At 45.1% G+C, this 21,282-nt stretch overlaps 1 protein-coding gene across 2 annotated transcripts; it reads right to left on the bottom strand.

The window, feature by feature from the left end:
* Positions 1-16,158: 16,158 nt before the first annotated feature.
* Positions 16,159-18,531, bottom strand: LOC111074886 (pH-sensitive chloride channel 2). 2 transcript variants are annotated; one of them, XM_022367862.2, is made up of 2 exons: positions 18,255-18,531; positions 16,159-17,743 (listed from the first exon to the last, which is right to left on the bottom strand). In XM_022367862.2, the coding sequence occupies exons 1-2, from the start codon at positions 18,358-18,360 to the stop codon at positions 16,257-16,259; spliced, it is 1,593 nt and encodes a 530-aa protein (XP_022223554.2). In that variant the 5' UTR covers positions 18,361-18,531; the 3' UTR covers positions 16,159-16,256. The 2 variants fall into 2 exon arrangements, 1 of the variants encoding a protein (XP_022223554.2); XR_002607871.1 differs by lacking the exon at positions 16,159-17,743 and adding an exon at positions 18,013-18,162 and having other exon boundaries at positions 18,255-18,346.
* Positions 18,532-21,282: the final 2,751 nt, after the last annotated feature.

Below are 21,282 nucleotides of genomic sequence, written 5' to 3'. Positions count from 1 at the left end.
AGAGATTGAGACCTGGGCTTGGCATGGCTGAATATTTCGGCATGGCCAAATAATCGATAGCCGAGCATATTAATTAACGATTTGGCAACTCATTTTCATTTTGGGATTATAATTGAAAACACTTTGAGGCCAAAGCCGAGTCGTGACTTTTGCGGAATTGATTTAATTTATTTTGAGATTTATCTTGAGCTCCGACTGCAGCCACAATACGATTTATGACTTTTTATTGCCAGACAATGAACAAGATGAAAGCCCCAACCCCAACTCAAGGGTCGGGTCTTATTTGACTCATGTCAAAGGTTGTCATGTCAAAGAAAGTCTATTAAGCAAATCAAACGGAGCATAAACGACTCAGGAATTGAACTCAGCGGGGAATGGATTTTTCCCAGCTGGAGTTTTTCTATTTATGCGAAAAGTTAATTGCTTTCGCCACAGCGACTTTATCAACTTTAAGCACAGAATTTTTCGCATCCACTCGCATCCGAGTGACCCATTTTCCAGGTCCAATCAAAAGTGAAAGAACTTACCTTCAAATGAAAACCGATAGACATCTGGTTGCAGTTTCCATATTTGCTCAAGCTGGCAAAAGTATCTCATGGTTTCGCTCTCATCTGTCTGTAGTTGTATCTGTGTCTGTATCTCTCACTCTCTCTCTGTGTGTGTCTCTCTGGAGATTGTCATTTGGCGATAAGCGTTGTGCCTGCGAGGCTCAATCTAAATGAAATCGAGATACATTTGTAGCCGCTGCGACCCAGTTTTATTCAAGTAATGAAAGCAAAAACTACTCGCATTCGTCGGGGCAGTAAGGGCCTCCCTCCTCTTGTGTAAATTGACTCATAAGCAAATTTTACTTTTTCCCCCTTTAGATACTTTTTGTGTGTGTGTGTGTGTTTTTTTTTATCTTTTGCTCGGGTTTCGGTTTTTATCGTTTGCCATTGAAATGGCAATATTTCAATTGGGGTTCATAAATTTTTACTACCCCGACACTTTGTTTATTTATTTAAGCATTCGTGCGTGTCTATTTTTAAATGGTCTGACTAACTGGCTTTCGCACCCCGTCATAGTAGTAGCTAACCAGAAGTCTTCGTACCACGCCCGCCCAAACTCCACTTCAACCCCACTCCCAGCCCAGCCAACTGGTTGGCAATTAAACGACATTTGCCAGACGCCAAGACAAACAATGACAATTACAATTACAATTGCTAAAATGTAATAAATATCCATGGACAGAGACGAAGACCCACCCGCCAGTACAAGAGTACGACAGTACGACAGTATTTGCAATTGTACTGTAAAATCCGGGTGGTATTCCCTCCCAGTGGGTTGGGGAAACTCGATGGTTTGTTCGCTGGCTGCCTGATGGGTTGGCAGCGGGCAACGCCCTCCAGTGTGCCATTAATTCTCTAACTGAGGGAAATTTTTTATTGTTCCATCCGAGCGTGGCATCAACTTTATTACACACTTAACATAACTCAAATTGAAGTTCTGCCAACGCGTTGTGGCTTTGTCTTTCACTTCCAGAAGCCAAAAGTTGATTAAAATCCAAGTTTATTCCTAAAAACACATTTATTGCCGTCAATTAATCAGCATTGAAATGATATGCAACTTAAATGGCATTTGCTTATCGATATTTTAATTATATTTTGACGTCTGATAGTGCAAATCAAGATAATTATCAATTATATATTTGAATAATTCGAATTATTTAAATACCTAATGTGACAGGCATTTTGATAAATGTGCATATGAATGGGTTAAACAATGAATTATTATAATTATTTGTGTAGTTAAATGTCAATCAATGATTGTTTAATTGGAGAAATGGATATTCACTTGTCAGAAGGCAAACAAGTAACATTTCAAAGATGATTTTATCTATCGATGAAGAATAAATGTTAACTACAAATAAAACAAAACCAATTAAGATTTCGCAAGACCCAGATATGACACTGAAATGCACAAGGCAACTTCTATCTATATTCTAACAATGCTCACTAATTGGTATCGCATCACATTCGCATATTGCAGCTGCATATATGAGTATCAAATACATTTTAGAGCGTAGCAATTTATATTGAAAATTCCGTAGGAAATTTATGCTCCAAAAAGTACGTACAGCTAAATGGGAAAATGAAAAGAAATTGAAATCTTTTGCTAGAGCAAACAGAGGGGAATAGAGATAGCTTGCCGCATTCCACACACCCGCCCGCCGCCTTTGTAGATCTGCATGCAAGAAAGGAAAAAGGAAAGCAAAATCTAAATGTTTCGGTTGCCATCCAACAAATATCCGTTGAACGTATGACTACATCTATATCTGCTATGTATATATGTATGTGCGAGTGTGTGCATATGTACATAGATATCCATCTGGAGGAGCACATGGCATGGCTCTGTGCTGCTCCTTTGGGAGCAACTGGGTTGAAAATGACACACCATGAAATTACATTTATGCCTGCAGTGCAAATACTTTACAGTTATGAACATGTCGCTTTCTGCCAACTGAAGAGGAGGCCAGGAGTGTGGGGAGACCTCTCCACGAGACTGTATCTAATACACTTGAAACTTTGTTGCCGGGGCCGCCGACCGACGCCCCGTCTCAATGGGTTGTCGCCCCTCCGTCCGTCCTGCGTCTCTGTATTGAGGTTTCCAATGTACTACGTCCGCAGTCAAATGTCACTTTTGCCACTTGGAGGCAGCGACAGTAGTTCTGCAGAATATGCTGCAAATATTTGTACAGTTGCTGTGGCAGTTGCAGGCACTCAGGGCCCCGTTAGTAACATTACTCATACGCAGCGTGTTTGATTAAATTAGTAGGGGAAATGTTCTGCCTTGGCTGTGTCCGTGTCCTGGTTGCAGTCAAAGTGGCATAAACATAAATGCCGCTGCCATGTTAATAATTAAGCTGACAAATTACATCCTACGGGACCCTATCTCATCCCCTATCCATATCCCATATCCTTGTGTTAGCTGGAAAGTTATGCAAATATTTTGCTGCTCCGGCACATAACTGTGTCAACTGTGTCTTCCTTCTGGATGCAGGCATTTCTGTCTCTTTGGTAACACTTGAGCCGACGTTGGCTTAATTAAAAACGGACTGCAAGCGAAATTCTATCAAATTGCAAATTGTTTCCGCTCGTAACCCGAGAGCGTGCTCATTGCCCGGGTGCGGCCAGTCGCAGTCCCAGCACCGACCAGAAAGGGATGGATGGGACAGAGGCAACTATGAGCTTGCAACACCTCATTTAAGCGCTTTGTGTTGCAAATTTTTTATGTATTAAATTACAATTTGCCATGGCTTGTTTGTTGTTCTTCGCAGACGACATCGCAGCCGTGGCAGCAAACGCAACAGAAACAGCAACAGCAACATCCAACCAAAGCAAACAATTCTGCGTCAAAGAGACAGACAGCGGGAGACGGAAGGAGGAGAAGGTGGAATGAGGAGGAGGAGAGAAGGAGAGGAAAGGGGGATATAGCCATTGCCGATCCCTGAAACTGAAACACAATGCCAGCCAGCTAAATAAACAAACAGATGCAATAAACGAGTGCGAATCTGGTTCGGGAGCAGGGACTGAGTCCATAAGCTCTGTGTACAGACTGTAGATTGAAATGTATCTATAAGTGGTGGAGCCCCATGCTGCATGCTTCAATGTCAGTGCCGTCAGTGCGGTCAGCAGTTTCAATTTTTAAGATAAATGTTTCAGCAGAGAGAGAGAAAGAGAGATTGATAAGAGAATTACAACAACCAGTAATCCATGGTACAAGAGAAAAGAACTCCACGAAAACAGAATCGATCCGATCAAGGGCAATGTTAAAACGCTTTCAAGTGCCGCTGGGCCATCGCTGAATTTCCTTTGAATGCAACAGATAAACAGATGAAAAGATATGACGGAAATCGACTACCGTGCGGCTCGCACACATATGTAGTAAATACTCGTATGTATTGAAAAGTGTTTTCCTTTCGTAAATTGAAAAATGGATGAATTTAATGAAGCCGAATGCAATTAAGTGTAATTGCATATCAATTGCATTGCGTTTCAATGAGTCCGCAGACTGTCACTTTATTATTTACGACGAATTTAATCGAAAATATTCTTCAAGTCTGTTTTCTATAGGCAGAATGGGAATGTGAGCGAATGTTGGTTTGGAACATTTCCCATTTCCCAGGGAATGGGAACTATGAAAATATTTACAAACCAGAGAACGGTTATTCTTGCCTCTGACTGCAGTTGAGGCATCTACAGCGCCCTCGCTTAAAGCGGTAAACCCGCATCATGACCAGAATTCTCGACTCCAACTGCCGTTTCACGTCTCCCCGTCTCCCGTCTCCGACTCCAACTGCCAGCAAAACAAAATGCAAATTTTGAACGGCAGTGAATTTTTCTTTTGTTTTCGCTGCACCGCAACTTCCGCATTGTTGACCATGAATAAAAATTTAAGTTCTTATTGTTAGGGACACACCAGCAGGCAGCAGTCAGCAGTCAGCGGGCAGGCACGTGGGCCGCGGAAACCCGAATAAACACAATCTGCCCATGTTTGCCATCCCACGCCCACGAGTAAGAACTTGCGCTCCATTGATTTTTTGGGCCTCCTCTTGCGGTCCACCAGCTCCCAGGGGTCAAGTGGGATTCGCTGAGGTTTCCCAGTTCCAAGACTTTCTAAACCCGGAACGCCATTAATCTAGCAAGTGTCCAGCAGTATGACTAAATTAATTTTTGTTCTGGTCTCCACAGAACACCATCAGGCAGCAGGCAGCAGGCAGAAGGCAACAGGAGAACTTGTACTCTGGTCGTGATTTATAGAGCACTCATTTAGAAAGTTGCTCAACAAGCATCGGAGGCAGCTGCCTGTTGCACATTGTTGGGCCAGAACAGTTCCTTGTTACAGTTTTGTCGTGCCTGCCACAGTTGTTCTTCTTGGTGTTGCTGTTGCGGCTCCTACTCCTCCTTCTCCTGCTCCTGCTCCTTCTCATACTATGCCGCATTCTGCCTCTGCTCCTGAACTCTGCCTTGGGGCCACTTTTCGGTGGAGCTTGTTCTGTTTGAGTTTAATGAATGACATTTGCTGCTTGGACAGAGTTTGATTGAGTTGTTTTTGACTAGCCATGATGGGCAATTGGCAATGGACGACTGGACGTGGACGATGGACATGGCTGGACGATGGACGATGCCTGACGATTCACGATAGACGATTGCAACTGTCAACTGGTTAATTGGAAATCGCATTCATCGATCTCACCCTCTCCGCCTCCCGGCCCGAGGGAACGCCAATTAACCAACCAACCTGTACGTTCCAAAACGAACCAACCCGTGGTGCGGGGCGTGTCGATTCCATTCATAAATTTGTGCACAAATCTTGATTTATATATGGGGCCAACTGGCCTCCAGTGTCTTCTTTTATCAGGCGCCCATAAATTATTTGATGCGCTTAAACGTTTTATCGCAATTTAAAGAGGACTGCCACCCTCAATGTTTATGACAATATTTTGGCACCGACAATATTTTATATTTTCATACGTTGTATATACAACTCATACCATTTATTATATTATATTATATACAGCTCGCTATCTCCTCCTTCGCCACCATATTGGCAAGTGTCCAAGTAAGCAGCAAAAATATTTTCGTGTTTTATGAGCTCTTTGGCTAAAAGCGAGTTTTTATGGCTTTGTTGACGCTTGCAAGCGCCACAACATTTTAAGGGTCAATGGAGGGTATGAGAGTATGTGACAAGCTCTAGCAGCTATAATATCATCATCAACATCATCATCATCAGCGTTTGTCATATTGTATATCATCGTATTTGGGTGCATCATGAGCTGCATTTGAGCACTTGGGAGCTTTGGTTAGACGTTGCTATTCGTTTCTCATTGTCATATTTCATTTGGTGTGGAAACGTGTCTGAATTGGCTTATTCCCAGTCATGTAGAACTCTCTTTTATTGCCGTTTTGGCTTCCTATTACGATTATTTACTGTGAAGCGGAAGCACAGAGCTTCAGCAGGAGGCCAAACACTGCAGAAGTTTCAACTTTTCAATGATCGAAGCTAGAGTTCTGAAATTCTTCTAGTTTCAGATACAAAGGTCTAAAGTTACGTACAAATTGTTCATTGAATTTTGATTTATGCAGCATACCTTCTCCTCAGCACTCCCCCATCAATCAGCACTTTTCAGGAAGCTTGCCATTTTTCCAGCACAAAAGCTAAATTAATTGTTTTAGGCCAGGCCAGGCCGAGCGAGCGCACTCGTTAAGCCCACAACAAGGTAAATATTTCTATGTGAGGGTACGAGTGCTGGATGTGGTGGTCTGTTGCCATCAGCTAAAGCAAATAAATTGAGTTTTGAGCCAGTCGTTGAGTGAGAGACAAAGGATCTCAACGGTTGCAGAGGCAGTCAGGAGCATTGATGTGGCTTTAAGTGTCAGCAATCATAATGAAATATTGGCAGTGCTGCCCCTCAGAGAATGGGACCCACACACCGGGGATGCTGGCATTGTTCAAACACAAAGGGACACCACTGCTGGACACCGGAGGACACACGTGGATACACCTGGAATATGGCCAGGATATGGCAAGAGCACCACTCAAAGGCTCAAAGCAAACAGCGGCAAGAATTCGTTTCATCAACTCAATGCAGCTGCCACACACACAAATACACATGAGCGACAAATACAACTGCAACTGCAACTACATCTACATCTGTACAGTGCTAGCAAAAAACCTATGTACGCAATTCGTGATAAGTGTCAGGAGTGTGGAAATTGAAATGCTCTAAAGGATGCAATAACCAGGCTGTCTGGCGCTGCCTCTGTCTCTGCCTCTGCCTCTGCCTCCATCTCTGTCTCTGTCTCTCTAGCTGTATCTGTATCTGTATCACTGTTGTGAAGAGCTTTGTATCTGCATGCTGTCGTTGGACACGTAACAGCATTTGATATGCCTTTTGTGTGCTCTGTTCTCTGGCGGGGAGTGTAACTGACCCAGTTAACAATCCTGCTGCTGCTGCTGCTGTTGCCAATAACCATATCGCCCCCAAAGAGTGCCAACAAAACAATATCAACGACAACTACGACGATGGCAATACGAGGGCAGAGCAAAAAAGTGGCAAGAGTGGCTCTGTTGTCATTTGTGGCACGTTTGCACGCTGATTTGTTGTTACTTTCAAATTGGATAATTGCTAAATTCTTGCTTATTTTATTGTAATGGCCGAGACGATAAATGTAATAGCAGTCATTAGGAGTTGCAGAGGGAGCGAGCAGTGGCTCGCTGCAACTGAAACTGAAACGGCTTCCGTGCTACGTACAAACGGGCAAACGAGCCGATTCGAGTAGAGTCGAGTCGAGTCGAGGAGTCGGTCCAGGGCAAACAGTCCCCATGTCTTGCCTTTAAGTCTTGGTCTTGCACTTGGATCTGGCCGGGTCTTGCTCTTGGTTTTGGTTTGCATGCTGCCACTCATTAATATTGCGCCCCTGGGGCGAGCAACCAAATTGCAGTTACGTGTGGATGTATCCACATCTCATCTCCTCCTCCTGCTCGCTTTCTGCTGATGCTGCTGCCACGGCTGCCTCTCCTGTGGATGCAGCTTTTATAGCTTCGATTGCAATCTGCTGTAGAGTGGAAATTGAATTCGTTTGGCAGGGCATCGCATCGTGCCGCCTGATTGATAAACTCGACATCGACATCGACAACGCCATCAGTGAGGGGGCCATTGACACATTCGCCATAAACAATTGGCCATCAAATTCTTGTCACCACACTAAGCAGCTGTTGTATTTCACCCGTGATTGATGGACTGTCTGATAGACGGCTCGTTGGTTGACTGCCCGAACACCGGTCATATTTACTTGTGCATTTAATTCTGCCACATGCTTACGCTAATGACAGGGGACATGGCCAAGCCCAAGCCCCGCCCCCAAACGCATCACATTTTCCGGCTTCCCTTATTAACTTAAAAGGCTCCTCCACCCAGAAACAGACCTGCTGAAACTTTGCAGCCGCAAACAAATAAAAGAAAAGAAAAAGTGCAGGCTTATTGAAAAACTTTGGCGACAACTTGCACTGTGGCATTGGCAGTGGCAGTGGCATTGGCAGACAGGACAAGTGTAAGACAAACTCTGCATCAAAAGAGAGACAGTTTCGCCTTTGCCTTTGGCATTGCCATTGCCATTGCCATTGCAGTCAGACATGTGCGGAGAACTCTTGGACTTTTGTGGGGTATGGGGAAAAATGCGATCATGAATCTGCTGGAATAAGTCAGCTATCTTTCTTATCTTATCTTGGCGGGGAAACTTTCTGGAAATTTCTGGAAACATATATATATGGCTTGCCATCGATCATTAAATGCCCCCGTCATAATTTGAACTGTCTCTAATCTTTGGATACATACATATGTGTACTCGAACCACAGATTATTCATTGAACTTTGGAATATCATCGATTTTCGCTTCGATTCGATTTTAGCTGGAAAACATCTCTCTAAGGTTCATTTCTTAAAGAGCATATACAAGTCGAATAAATCATTTAGTTTTGGTGTCTTTCTGAATCTTTGAAGTTCATCACTTGAGCCGAACTTTGGAGACACAAGTGGCACGCCTCGCAGCGCGAGTGGCATTTCAATTTCACTTAGCCCCAAAATAAATGTCTCCTCGACTGGGCTCCATTAAACAAACGATGGCCCGTACGTACGGAAGCCCGTGCAACCGTTCGCATGATTAATTTTAAGGCTTTGTGCAGTGATTAGAGGGCGTCGCAGTCGCATCGTTCCACTTAATTCATTTTGGAGCGGAGGCATCATTAATGACTCGGCGCCTGCTCCAGTTTCGCGCTGACTTTTGTGCGCTCGTTCTAAGCTCGTTATTTAGCACAGTTTCACAGCCGGCACTGGCTCTGTGCCTCATTACACGCTCATTCTCGGGGCTCAATGGAAACTCTTTCGGAAAAGCTCACACACACCACCACCCACTTTGGCAGCACTTGACTTCCGCTTGAATTGAAATGCAGCTTGTGAATGCAACCAAAGAAATGCCAGAGCACTAACGTACAGTCTCCCACATACGTATGTGCACACATACTTCATAGACACTCGCATGAGCACCACTTAGTTTGCTTGATTTGCTGGGAATAATACTCGTACTCGCACTCGCACTCGTACGAGTAGTACTTCCAGGAGCTGTCAGCAGATAAGGTGCACAGATGCCAGATAGCCCCACTTGCCCCTGTTTCCTTGCCTCTTCATTTGCGAACATTTATTATGCCTTTGTCGGAGATTTATTTATGCTTGCATATACTCGGATCTACCCAAAAATTCTTGACAACTGTTGCCATTAACAACTTGAACAGGAATTGGGGTATATACCACCTAACACGTGCCACATGCCACGTGCTTCGCGCGTTCTAATGCGTCTCCACGGTCTCATTGTGGATGTGTATTCCGGCTCTGGTTTGCTGTTTTTGTACGGCTTTTGGCCATTTATACGACATACACTCCTACGTATATATTCAGAGATGAGGACGTATATGGAGATGGCGCTGCGGTTGGTCTCAATTCAAATGAGATTTGGCTGAGATACATTTAAATGGCAGGCAGGGCCCTAAATATTACTGGAAAGCCCAAAGGCAAACAGGGGAATATGGCAGCTCAGCCGACGACTCGTCGAAATTCAAACAAAAACCAAAAAGTGCGCGCTCGTAGACAAAAAAGTTTCGATTCGGCCCGGCACGGCCCGGCCCAAGTGCAAACAAACAATGCTCTCAGCAGACTAATTATTTTAGCAGCAAGCCCAGGACTCTAACTGAATGAATGAATGAATGAGTGACTGAATGAATGAGGGGAATTTGCCAGGATGAAGACACAAACTAATCAAAATATTTTCGCAACTTTCCATTATGAAGTGAAAAGTTGAAGACGCAGATGGAAGGCTCAGACGCCAGCGCCAGCGACAGCGCCGACGCCGACACTGCTCTTGTCTACGTTTGCATTTGCATTTGCATGAACAATGAAAGGCAAATATTTTGCTGCTATTGACATTCATCTGGAGAAGCGGCAGACAAAGTCTTGTCAGTCGGGGGCACCCATACCCCATGCCCCATGCCACCGCGGGGCATTCAATTAAGACAAATTATGAGCGCGTCCTTTCGCATTTCAAGAGCTTCCGCTGACGGCGGTAGTAGCAGCAGCAGCAGCATCAGCAGCAGCAGCAGCATCTGGTCAAAGCCAATGGATGATGCTGCAGATGATGACGACGACGACGATGATGCTGATGGCTGGCTGACAATTTCCAAAGTGGTGCTTGGGATTCTGTTTCTTTTTTTCCACAGAAATTACTTATTTGCAAGGTTAGCACAGCTCACAGCTCACAGCTCACAGTCACAGATATACTCGTTCTATAGTTATTTTTTTAAGGCTTGCCCTCGTTTTCGTTTGCGCCGCGACATTGCTTCATGTTGGTGCTGTGCCTGTGCTGATTTATGAATTTAATTAAAAACGGCAAGACGACACAAAACATTTTCGCCTTGTACCAGACAAAGCCCCGTCTTTGTGTCGGAGCTGGCCCTGCCCCAAAAAAAGAAAAGATGCCACCAAATGTATTTATGATGGAAAATAGTACCAGGAAGAGTGCGAGTAAGACTGCAAGGGGCATCCATGCTCCGGTTTGAGTTATGTGGGCACGTGTTTGTATTTAATTAGCTTCTACAGAAATGTGTGTGTTCGCTTTGCTATTTGGCCATATTTAAAATGCGCCTTCTAAGCAATTATTTTGCCCCTTGGCTTCAGCCATTGTGCAACATGAGATGTGGAGATGCCATTGGGGCGACACAAAGACTAGCTGAGACTCTCATCTCCAGTTCCAGCTACGGCATCAGCTAACAAGATGCTACAACAAAGTTGCCTAGAATGTATATATGTATACAGTCAGCGCTATGCCGCAAGTATCTTATTTTGGCTGCTGCTGCTTCTGCTGTTGCTGCTGCTATGGTACCCCCATAATCAAGACAAAGCTAAATCCAGCACGACAGACTCCACTCCCACTACCTCTCGACGAGCCATTCGCAATCCCGTCCTTGCCCTTGGCCAGGGCCCTTGGCCCTGCTCTTTGGCTTTGTCTGCGCGCTTCTGGCGTGTCACGTTTATCTTTTAACTAATTTTTTTCCATGTTGCTTTTTTGGCCCGCGTACTTAACTTTTGCGAGTGCATATGTATATGTGTATGTGTGTTCTTTGGTGGAAGTAATGGCCAAGTCGCCAAGTTGCATGCTGCAAAAGTTTCTTGTGCATCATGCCTCGATAGAAGCCCAAAAATTTCGCTACAAAGCAACTGAAGCAGATGCATTATCAGACGAGAGACGGGACTTGCCAGAGAGTCTGAATCATTCACAAAATGGGGAGATGGTAGAATAATAAAGCATCTGAGAGATACACTCAATGCGACATAAATCGAATCATGTTTAAAGCTGAGTTTGAAGTTGCGTACGGTAGTCAAAAATTCCCCCAGGAAGAAGGGAATTAATTTAGTGATCTCTGGTTTATTAAATAATATTCCAGCACGAATTTCCTTTCAAAACTTCCCAGTCTCAGCAAAACAATAGCAACGCAAGTCGTATAATTCTCGTCATCATTTGGTGCTTCCCCCAAAAGACCTGTAAATGATATTCACTTCCAACTATCCTCGCCTGCCTCCAATTCAGCGTCTGTACGACGTATCTGGGTCTGTGCCTGCTTGTGTGTCGCGGATGCTGCTTGGTGCACACTTGGCGCGATAACCGCAGCAGGTTGATGCTGTACTTGATTATCATCTGACATTGCACCGATGCCCCGGCTGGTAGCTGGTGGCTCCTGGCTGGTGGCTGGTGGCTTGTGGAGCAACTTTGGTGGCGCCAACTTCAGGGGCCTCCTCGTGTTGTGCTTCTACAATATCGATATCGTGTTTAATTAAAACCAAACTAAATTGAATCAATTTGTGGCATTGCCATGACACGGCCTCAAATTAGAATGGCTAAAGACCCGGGGAAAAACTTTTGGAGATGCTCAAAGACCTGGACCGGCAGTTGGCCATAAATTACGGATGAGCGCCAGCATATCATCCAGCTCCAGCAACTGTTGGGGCGACTCAGTTCCAGTTCCAGATAATGTCACACAGCGACCGAACACATTTCGATAAGATCATGCCGCGTTGACGTCGTAGTCGCCGCAGTGAGACCCGGCCGGCCACACCCCCGCCATATACATACATCGCTGTATGTATATAAATTTGTACAAACAGTGAGATACCTTCCGTACAGATACCTTTGTTCGGAGCACCACATATCTATGACAAATGTACGAGTCGAGTGCGCCAGCGATAAGCAGATACTAATTAATAACCGCTGCCCTACAGCCATGTCTGCCGTATTCACGTACCCGCAGAGTGGGGCCGAGAGAGAGAGTGGGTCGTCACATGGGCTACCTGCAAAAAGTATTTGCCAAATTAAAAGGCCAGCCAAGCCATCGATCGTTGCTGGCCTAGGGCGTGGTCTTGGCCATAAACCAGTTGCACATTGTACTGCAAGAAATAATCTATAGCGAATGTTTTACCAGTAGGAGGATATGCAAATGTGTAGAATGGCTTACCAGAAGCGATATGCAAATATCATAAAAGATAAGACAGAACGACAGCCAAGTGGGGATGGGCTATGCGGACACTTACTCACACAGTTTTCTTCGAGTGTATTGTGGCAATTTTCATTAATTATGACCGCAAGGGGGGCGCCCAAGTTTTGCAGCTTCATTGGAAAAACGTGCAAAACGTTTCTGCCTTCGGGCGATTCCAAGGCTTAAGCCAAGTGAATGATTCAAATCTCAGTGGTGTATAAGGCGCCACTGGTGCAACAGTTGTTGTTGTTGTTGCTAGTGGTGGTTGCATGCACCTAATCGCTCGGCGCCATCGTCATAGCCAGCCCGCGAAAGATCATGGATGGGTCAAGGCAGTTTCCTGGCGGGGGAATCGGACGAGTGGGGCACTGGCACTGGCACGGCCACGGCACTGCAAGTGCCTGTCCATTAACGCATTGCGTTTGCATTCTATTAAATTAGCTGTAAAGGCATCTCCTTATTAGCACCATAATTTAGTATGCACGCCCACTCCCCGACTGGTCCACCGACGAGTGCTCCTCCTCACAGACGGACCAGACCCCGAACTGGGCGGCTACTGTGCGGTCGCAAGTTTTGTTTGCAATTTGTTAATAGGTTGTGGCATGCAGCATGTAAATACCTAAAACCGGGACCCCATCATGGATGTGGGCCTGAAGCTGGATATCTCTGGCTCTGGCTGCAAAACGGAGTTGCAGTTGCAGTTGGAGTCGGAGCTGGATGTGGATGTGGCTGTGGCTGTGGCACGACGTCGTAGCATTCTCATTAGCCATGCGGTTTGGTGCAGAGCCAGGCAGCCAGGCAGCCAGCTGGCTGGCAACTTAATCTGCTGGGCGAGCGCTTATGCTAATGCCTCCGCCATGATGTGCATTAAATTTGCACACGGCTATGGCCAAATTAGCCAGTATTGGCCAGTTATTTAAGGCATCTATTAGTCATAAAATCGATTGCTGCCCCAAACCGCTGGTCCCTGTCCACATCAGCATCAACATCAGCATCCACATCCACATCCATGTCCATGTCCATGTCTTGGGTCTTGAGCTCATTCGCACGCCTTGTCCAAGCGCGGACGGCAATGGCTCGTACTTGACTTCTGAACCAGCGCCCACAGAGCGTGACTGGACTGGAAATGGAACTCAACCAAAGCAAACCAAACCCAAACCCAAACCCAAGCCCAGGCCCAGATACAGAGACTGAGACAGGCTTCAAACACACCACAAAAATTGGCTAACCAAAACTAACAGCAATAAACATTGCTCCCCTTGTCTGTGGTCGCGGGTCTCGCCTGGTTGTTCTGTTTAGATAGGCAATCTGCGAGTAAGTTGAGCGCGCCGCTTGAAATAGAATTTTTCCCACCATCTAAAAATAAACCCACTAATGCAATGAGTATTTAACTCCGGCGATAGCTGGGCACCCCCGACTATACAATGCCCTCCAATAGGAATTGCTGCTCAAAAGATCTTGGGCGTATAAGATTAATTTTTTGTTTATTTGTAAGCAAGATTTGGATGCATTTGTCTTGTGGGGAGAGTAGCTGGGGTGTATTTATTGAAGATAGTTGCTTGCCATATTTTCGTTGGCATTCATTCATTCACCCTGACACAAAGTAAACATACAAACCGCGGCTCAAAGTCTAACTAACGCATTACATTCGAGCCCGACTTTCGTGTCGGTTCTTTTATGCCATTCCGTTCAGTTGTTTATTAATTTACCCATTTATATTTAATTTCTGCTCGCCTGCGGTTGATGTTGGAGTAGTCGGTGGCATTATTTCCATGGCTCGGAGATGGGAGCCGGAGCCGGAGCCGGAGCCCGAGACCGAGCCCCCCCAGCGGTCGCAAGTGACTGCAAATTACACACAGCACACAGTCCGACGGGGCTGACCGGACCACATAATAATAAATGAAAATGTCTGTAATTCTCATGTGCAAAAAAAGAAAAAAAAAAAAAGGCAAGAGAAAAAAATGGGGAAACAAACGAATTGAAGCACTTGCTTATTATGCAGCTCATTTGCGAAGAGGAGGCCCAGGCGATTCTCACAATTCCCTCTGGTTCTCTCAGGCGCAGTTCCAGTCTCTGAGGTTCAGTCCTCCGCTGGGTCTCAGTTGGCGTCTGGGTCTTAGTCTCAGTCTGAGTCTCAGGTCTGGGGAATCGGAAGTTAAGCTAAACAAATAAGCGGCGTGTAAATGAACTCTGTAAGGGTTTTTGCTACCCATTCTGACCCATTATTGACTGCCAGCCTAGCAATCGATAAAGAAAAGTGCTCTTTGGGGAGTTTGAGTTCTGTTTCTTTTCTGGGATTTCTTTTCTAGTATTTGGGTTTTTTAAGGCCTTTAAACGGGTGTGGTGCCGTTTGATAAGTACACAGCAAACAGCTGTTGGGGGCATCTATCATATGCTGAGGCTTATCGCTTGACATGGGAATTCCGGTACCTGGAAGACCACGAGCAGCCCTCGCCCTCGGTCTGTAGGGGTTCAATAAACTTGTTGAGCCTCAAAAAGTTGCATCCACCAGCGAAACGAAACGATATCATGAAACTGGCCTCCTCAGAAAGGGATAAAGGCGGAGCAGGCGGTGGCTGTGGCTGTTTCCAGGCGGTGAGTGGTCTGGTCTGTCCCGTACAGACTGTGGTCCAGCGATACACTTAATTTTGACAGATTACATCTCATTATGTACACCTCGCGGCCAAAAGTGGAAGGCAGCCGAACAGACAGCAGACAGCAGACAACAGACAGGAGGGAGGCAAAACGAGTTCGGGAAACTGTTTGAGAGTTACTGTGGCGACTGAGATTGATGGCCAGATATTGGCTTTGCATAATAATGCGGTGATCTGGAAGAAACTGCAGCAGGGCTGTGGCTGTGGCTGTGTCTGTCTGCCACAGCATCGAATCGATCTGAGTTATGGACACTTGAAATTAATTCCTCTTCTCACTGGGCGCAAGCGAAATTATTTGGCATCTAGCTAGCGATCGATGGCAATAAAATGCCCAACTTTTTCCACATTGTTTATGGCCCAGCGAATTGAAGTTCATTTATAAGGCAATTTAAAATCAATTTAAGTGTTGCATGTGCTGTTAATTTATCAAGACCGAACGAAGTCTGGAGAACAGAAAAATCCCCAAGCAGCAGAACCAGCTTCTCCCAGTAGACAGATGTAGACAGACTCCAAAAGCAACAGAGTCAAGTCAAGAGTTTTCAACAGTCCCATCATCATGGGCAATTAATTAAAAATTGAGCAGTGGAAACGCTCCAGCAACTGGGAGCTGGGGCGTGCTGGCATTATGATTTTTTCATTGATACAAATATCGTGGGGCAGTCCTCCTACAGACTCCTTCTGTCTGTCTGTCTGCTGCCCCAACTTGTTTCCCCCGCATTCATTCCTATTCCTCCCCCAACTCCTATTTTTATGCGCTGCCTCTTAATAGACACAAATTTATCAGTTTTGTACGTGCGTGAGGCTTAAGTTTTGGGGGAGGTGTGTTGAGTCCCATAGAAAGGAAATGCGGAAATTAAGTCTAACAAATTGTTTATAATATATTAGAAACAAATACAGACTACTTAAAGCTAAACTTAAGCAAAAATTCCATATTATAATGAGGCATTGGATGGATCACAGTTGGGCTCCTCTTCCTAAGTAAACCTATAGACAGTAGACCAAAGTCCAGAACAGGGCATTGAACAATATGAATGCCAGTGGGAAGACGAAGCGCATCTTGCGATCTATCCACAGGGATACCTCCTTGGGTGTCATGGTGGCAAATGTCTGGGCCGGCTTCTCCTTTTCTGTATCGGTCAGATTGGCCGTCGAAGCAGAACCCATTTCCGATTCCGCAAGACTTACGGAAGAGTTTTCGCGGCTGAGACCGTTGCCAATGATGATGGGGGTCTCAATGGTGATGACTGTGTTATTCGCACCACAGCCCTTGTCCATGCTGGTGGTGCTCATGGTGCTTTGGCTGCGATTGTAGCCCCGGCGGTTACGCTTCAGATTTGGGACAAATGTCGACTTGACAATGTACTTGGTGGTGCGTTTCTTCAGCTCCAGATTGTTGTTGCGCCGCCAGATGGTGTTCACAAAGGCGAATTCGACGAGGCTGCCAAAGATGAAGATGGTGCAGACCAGAAACCACACCTCCGACATTGTGACATAGCTAACCTTGGACAGATTGTTCTCCTGCGACAGGGAGAGTGTGATAAACGACAGCAGGGTGGTGCAGCCGAGGGTGGTGCGAGCCGGGGTCTGATCGGCCTGCAGCCAGAAGGTTACCCACGAGATGGTCACTATCATGATCGAGGGCAGAAAGTAATCAATCACATAGTAGCCCACCTCCCGGGTCAGCAGCACAGTGAAGGTCAGGGTGCTGTAGTTCCCCACCAATGCGCCGTGGGACATGAAACTCTCGTCTGAGACTTCGATGGACTCATTGTAGACCGATCCGATCAGATTGTATTCCGTCAACTGCAGCTGACTGTCGAAGCTGACGGGATTTGTGGCCTCCCAGTGCAGACGCAGCACCGAGGTGTTGTACATCCAGCTCTCCAGAATGGTGGTGCATTTCTGCTCATCGAAGGGAAACTTTTGGAAGTTCATCCAACAGTAGAGCGTCGCCTGGATGCGTGTGGAAATGAGCACAGTCCCATCGGGATAAATGGTCGTCAGCATATCCTTCTCGTTGGTCCCCAGCACAGTGGAGCTCTGCTCGTTCGCCAGAAAGATGTGCGGCACCCACAGCGACTGCCTCAGAATCGCCTGCCCCATCACGGGCTGTTTTCGACTGGGGGCATAGGTGGAGAATGCCAATCGAGGATCAATGTAGCGGAACTGCAGCAGCCCCTGCACCATGAACTGCAGGTCGCTCGAGTCTAGGTTCTTCAGCACATAGATGTAGAATCGCGCATACACATCCACCGGATCATTCTCCCCCATATCTGAAAGTGTAGTGGGTGGCTCCAGGCGATCGTAGCGACAGCTGTCGGTCAGGCGAGAGATCAGTTCCGTTTGGGTCAACGAATCGGCATTGATCAACGAGGGACAAGGGCTTAACGATGGATACTCCGTGAGGTCAAGTGTGACATTGTAAATGTCTGGGCTGGCAGGGGAAGCCAGCTTAATGGAACCATTTCCAGCTGTAGGAATAAACATGGGAGAGGAACATTATATAAGGAAAATATGGAAAAGTTATGAAATGAAACTATAAATCGACGGAAGACCAAAAGCAGGAGATAGATAATTGAGTAAAAAACAACTTCACTGTAAAAATGATTATAAAATTATATAAGTTCTAAGGTGAACTTTGTTGAACTCGTAGATAAAAGTTCTTGTGAAATAGATCAATAAATAAAGAAAGATTTTTAATTTTTTTTTCATATATTTTATTGCGTAAAAAAATGTTTTAGAATGTTCAGAAGAAAACTTTTAAGGATATCCTATTTTCAAATTAAATCAAAGAATAAAACTTTGATTTTCAAAGGAAGTTCAAAGGATTTTCAAGGAATTTTCGAGAAATCGGAAGGTTAAAATCATTTAATTTGGTGAGAAAATCCAGCTATAATTGATGTAGATTAGTGGTAAATCCTGTGCACCAATTGCATAATATCCTTTGAGCTCAAAGGACTCATAAAGGACCTGCCAACATACCTAAATTCATCTGAAGATGGTTGAGATCCAATGTGATTGCAGTCGCTAGTCTCAGCCAGCAGATCAGAGTCAGTGACACGAGAATATCCACTTTTCTCTTAGTCATTTTTTGCACGGAACTCTTGTTCTTTTATCACGAGAAATTAATTAAGTATGCTTTTTTATTATTTTTTGCCCGTTGCGTATTCACGGCCAGCCGCTTGGCCTTTTCTCGTTGGACTATTCTGTCGGATGGATTCGCGGTGCCGTTCGGTTCGGGTCCGCTGTTCGTTCTGCGTAATATCTATTACTAACTTATTTATTTTAATTGGTGGGGGCTTTTAATTCATTTGCCACTCATGACAGCTTGTTCAGGCAATTATTGTTCCGTGGTACTCGGCAGCGGTGGCGGCAGCGTTGGCGTCTCTTCTGTTATCTGTTTCTGGGCCAAAAGCGAACACATGAGTAAATCGCTTCTAAGTACGGCTCTCAGGCGAATGGAGAGTGCCTCATAGAGCCGAGGGGCTTTTCCCTCACCTGCTGTGTAATGCCGCTAATTGTTGTTATCACTGCGTGAGAGAGAGCGAAATGTTTGCTCATGTCTCTGACTTTTATGATTAAGTGGCCAACGCCACCGACTGCCGACTGTCGACTGCCGACTACCGACCTGTCCGATGCCTCCTTCTCATGGCAGACAGGGGATGAGGGCAGAGGCACCTTTTGTTTTATTTATATACCAAAAGATATACGCTGTCGTACTTCAGTTTCGTACTGTTTGGACTCTTAACTGTTTTTGCGATCGCATAATTGATGATGACCTGTTGTCAGAGGTGGTGGCACGATGATGGTTTATTTTTGGCAATAAATACTTCTGGTATTTCGATTGGGATTTGATTATGGCTCATGGGACTAGAGGAAGTGAATGAGTTGATGACAAACCTCTTGAAGTAGCCCCCCTGACAACAGCATAATATTTCTTTGATTTGCGCCTAACTGAGGAATCTTATGTCTCATCTGCGCAGCATCTTTAGGGATTGAAGTCTAAATCAGGGGCGTCATGTTGCTTACTCCCTGCATCTGCGCCTGCTTCCCCACTGTCTGTGTCGGCCCGCCCCCTCATCAGCACTTTAATCAACCGTTTCCCCGCCAACATTTTACCAAGAACAACAACCGCCACCCGCTGTTTGGTTCATGATACCCATAAAAATTTATGGCTACAAAACACAGACACAGGGAAAAACTACGACGAAGTACATTACGCATCGCTGCGACTGCGACTGTGACTGCTGCTGCTGTTGCATCCACTCTTACATCACTCCACTCTCCGCAGCACCATTAGGGCGCTCCCCTCCCCCTTCTCTAATGCACTTGGTAGATTCTCTCTTTCGTCAGGCCTCAGCTGCCGCTGGCACATCCCCCATGTGGCACGTGGCACGTACCAGTGCGTCGTAGATAACTTCAAATCAAACAATTTTAACCAGAACTGGGGTGGAGTATTATGCGAGTAGAGTGTGTATGTAGTTCCTAAATGGATGCCTATATCAAGTGTTTACCTGTTAATCGAAAAGAACCAGAAATTTGAGTGCTATTTATTATTTTTACCAACCAAAGGTGACTTTGATAAGAATCTCGTATGGAGTATACATGCATTTTGTTATGTTTATATAGATCTTTTTATATCTACCACTTATTGAAGAGCATACCTTTGGTTTTAATATTTCATCATTTATATTGCAGAGTGTTGTTGCGATCCCATCATTATTATAGCCAGAATGAAGAAACATTTGTCTGTGGTCTAGCGCACTTTCTATCTCTCTCACAGAGTAGTTTAGCAGTAACTCTCTTTCTCTCTCTCTCTCACTTCACCATCAAAGATACGTGGTATCTAATCCAATGATATATTTTATTGTTTATACCCTCCCATCCAGTAAGGGTATTCGTTCACGCGCCTCAACATTGCAAATTGAAATGTTTACAAGCTCATTTCAAAGCACTCTGCAGCGATTTCACCCAAAGTGGGTGTGAAAGTGGCGTTGATAAGATTATGAACCCAAACGTGAGTGACTGTCAACGTCAGTGGGAGAGCAGTTTCGGAGGAATACCTGGGGACTGGGAAAACTTCAAATCAATTAAATTCAATCATTGCCATGCATAAAGTAAGCCATAAAACTGCTGAAATCCGTTCCACTATTTAATCACCTTTCCCTGTCTGTAATCTCAGACCTCAGTCCATGGCGCCCGACCTGCGCGATGTTTTGCTTTCCTTTCTTTCATATATAAGTTTTTTTTTGTTGGGCTTTCTGTTCGCTTTTGTTTTGCCGGCCTGGGAGTCCGTGCTGGCGCATTAATTTAAGCCGCCTGGAACATAAAAGCTGCTCGCAAAACTAAGCCGATTTAAGAGCACATTTGAATTCAAATGCCGCACGGTGAAATAAAAACTAAACGTAGTTCTCTCCAGCTCCCGGCTTCCTGGTCTCCATCCGCTGAAAACGGAGTTTAAATGGCACAAAAACTGTCTGCAAAGTTTGGGGTTCGGCTCTGAAGTTTTTAGTTTTGGGCAAATGCTGAAATTATAATCCTTTAAATGGCAATCGAGCGTTCAGCCCCCTAAGGGCCGAAGATTAAGCCTTGAGGAGTGTTTTCTCATTATGGCCTGTAATCTGATGGGTTTGATGTGTATACTTTTGATAGCTGCTGAAAGGGTTCGATTTTAATTATTGATCGTTGATTCTTTGGAGTTCTTAAGAACCTGAGATCTTTATCGTATCATTATTATAGTCAGAAATAAGAAAACCACTTCCCTTGGCAAATTACACCGCCTCAAGTTTGCTCTTACTCTCTCGGATTACTTGTAAGGCTTAGCACTAAAGTAATATTTCACCAATTGATCACCCCTTGCTGTATTCTTACAATTCTTGGAAATTATATCATCTTTATTGCACCCCTATCTTTTGTTTAACAATCAGTTCACGCAACTGTTTTATTCGCCATAGTAAAGTATTTTATGGGCATGGCTTTTCTGCAGACTTCCAGGTGTGTGCGGAACGTT

The sequence above is a fragment of the Drosophila obscura genome, unplaced genomic scaffold, assembly GCF_018151105.1.
Source record: "Drosophila obscura isolate BZ-5 IFL unplaced genomic scaffold, ASM1815110v1 contig_192, whole genome shotgun sequence".
Lineage (NCBI taxonomy): Eukaryota > Metazoa > Arthropoda > Insecta > Diptera > Drosophilidae > Drosophila > Drosophila obscura.
The sequence above is the reverse complement of the archived record's forward strand: the minus strand, read 5'-3'. Positions and strand labels throughout refer to the sequence as shown.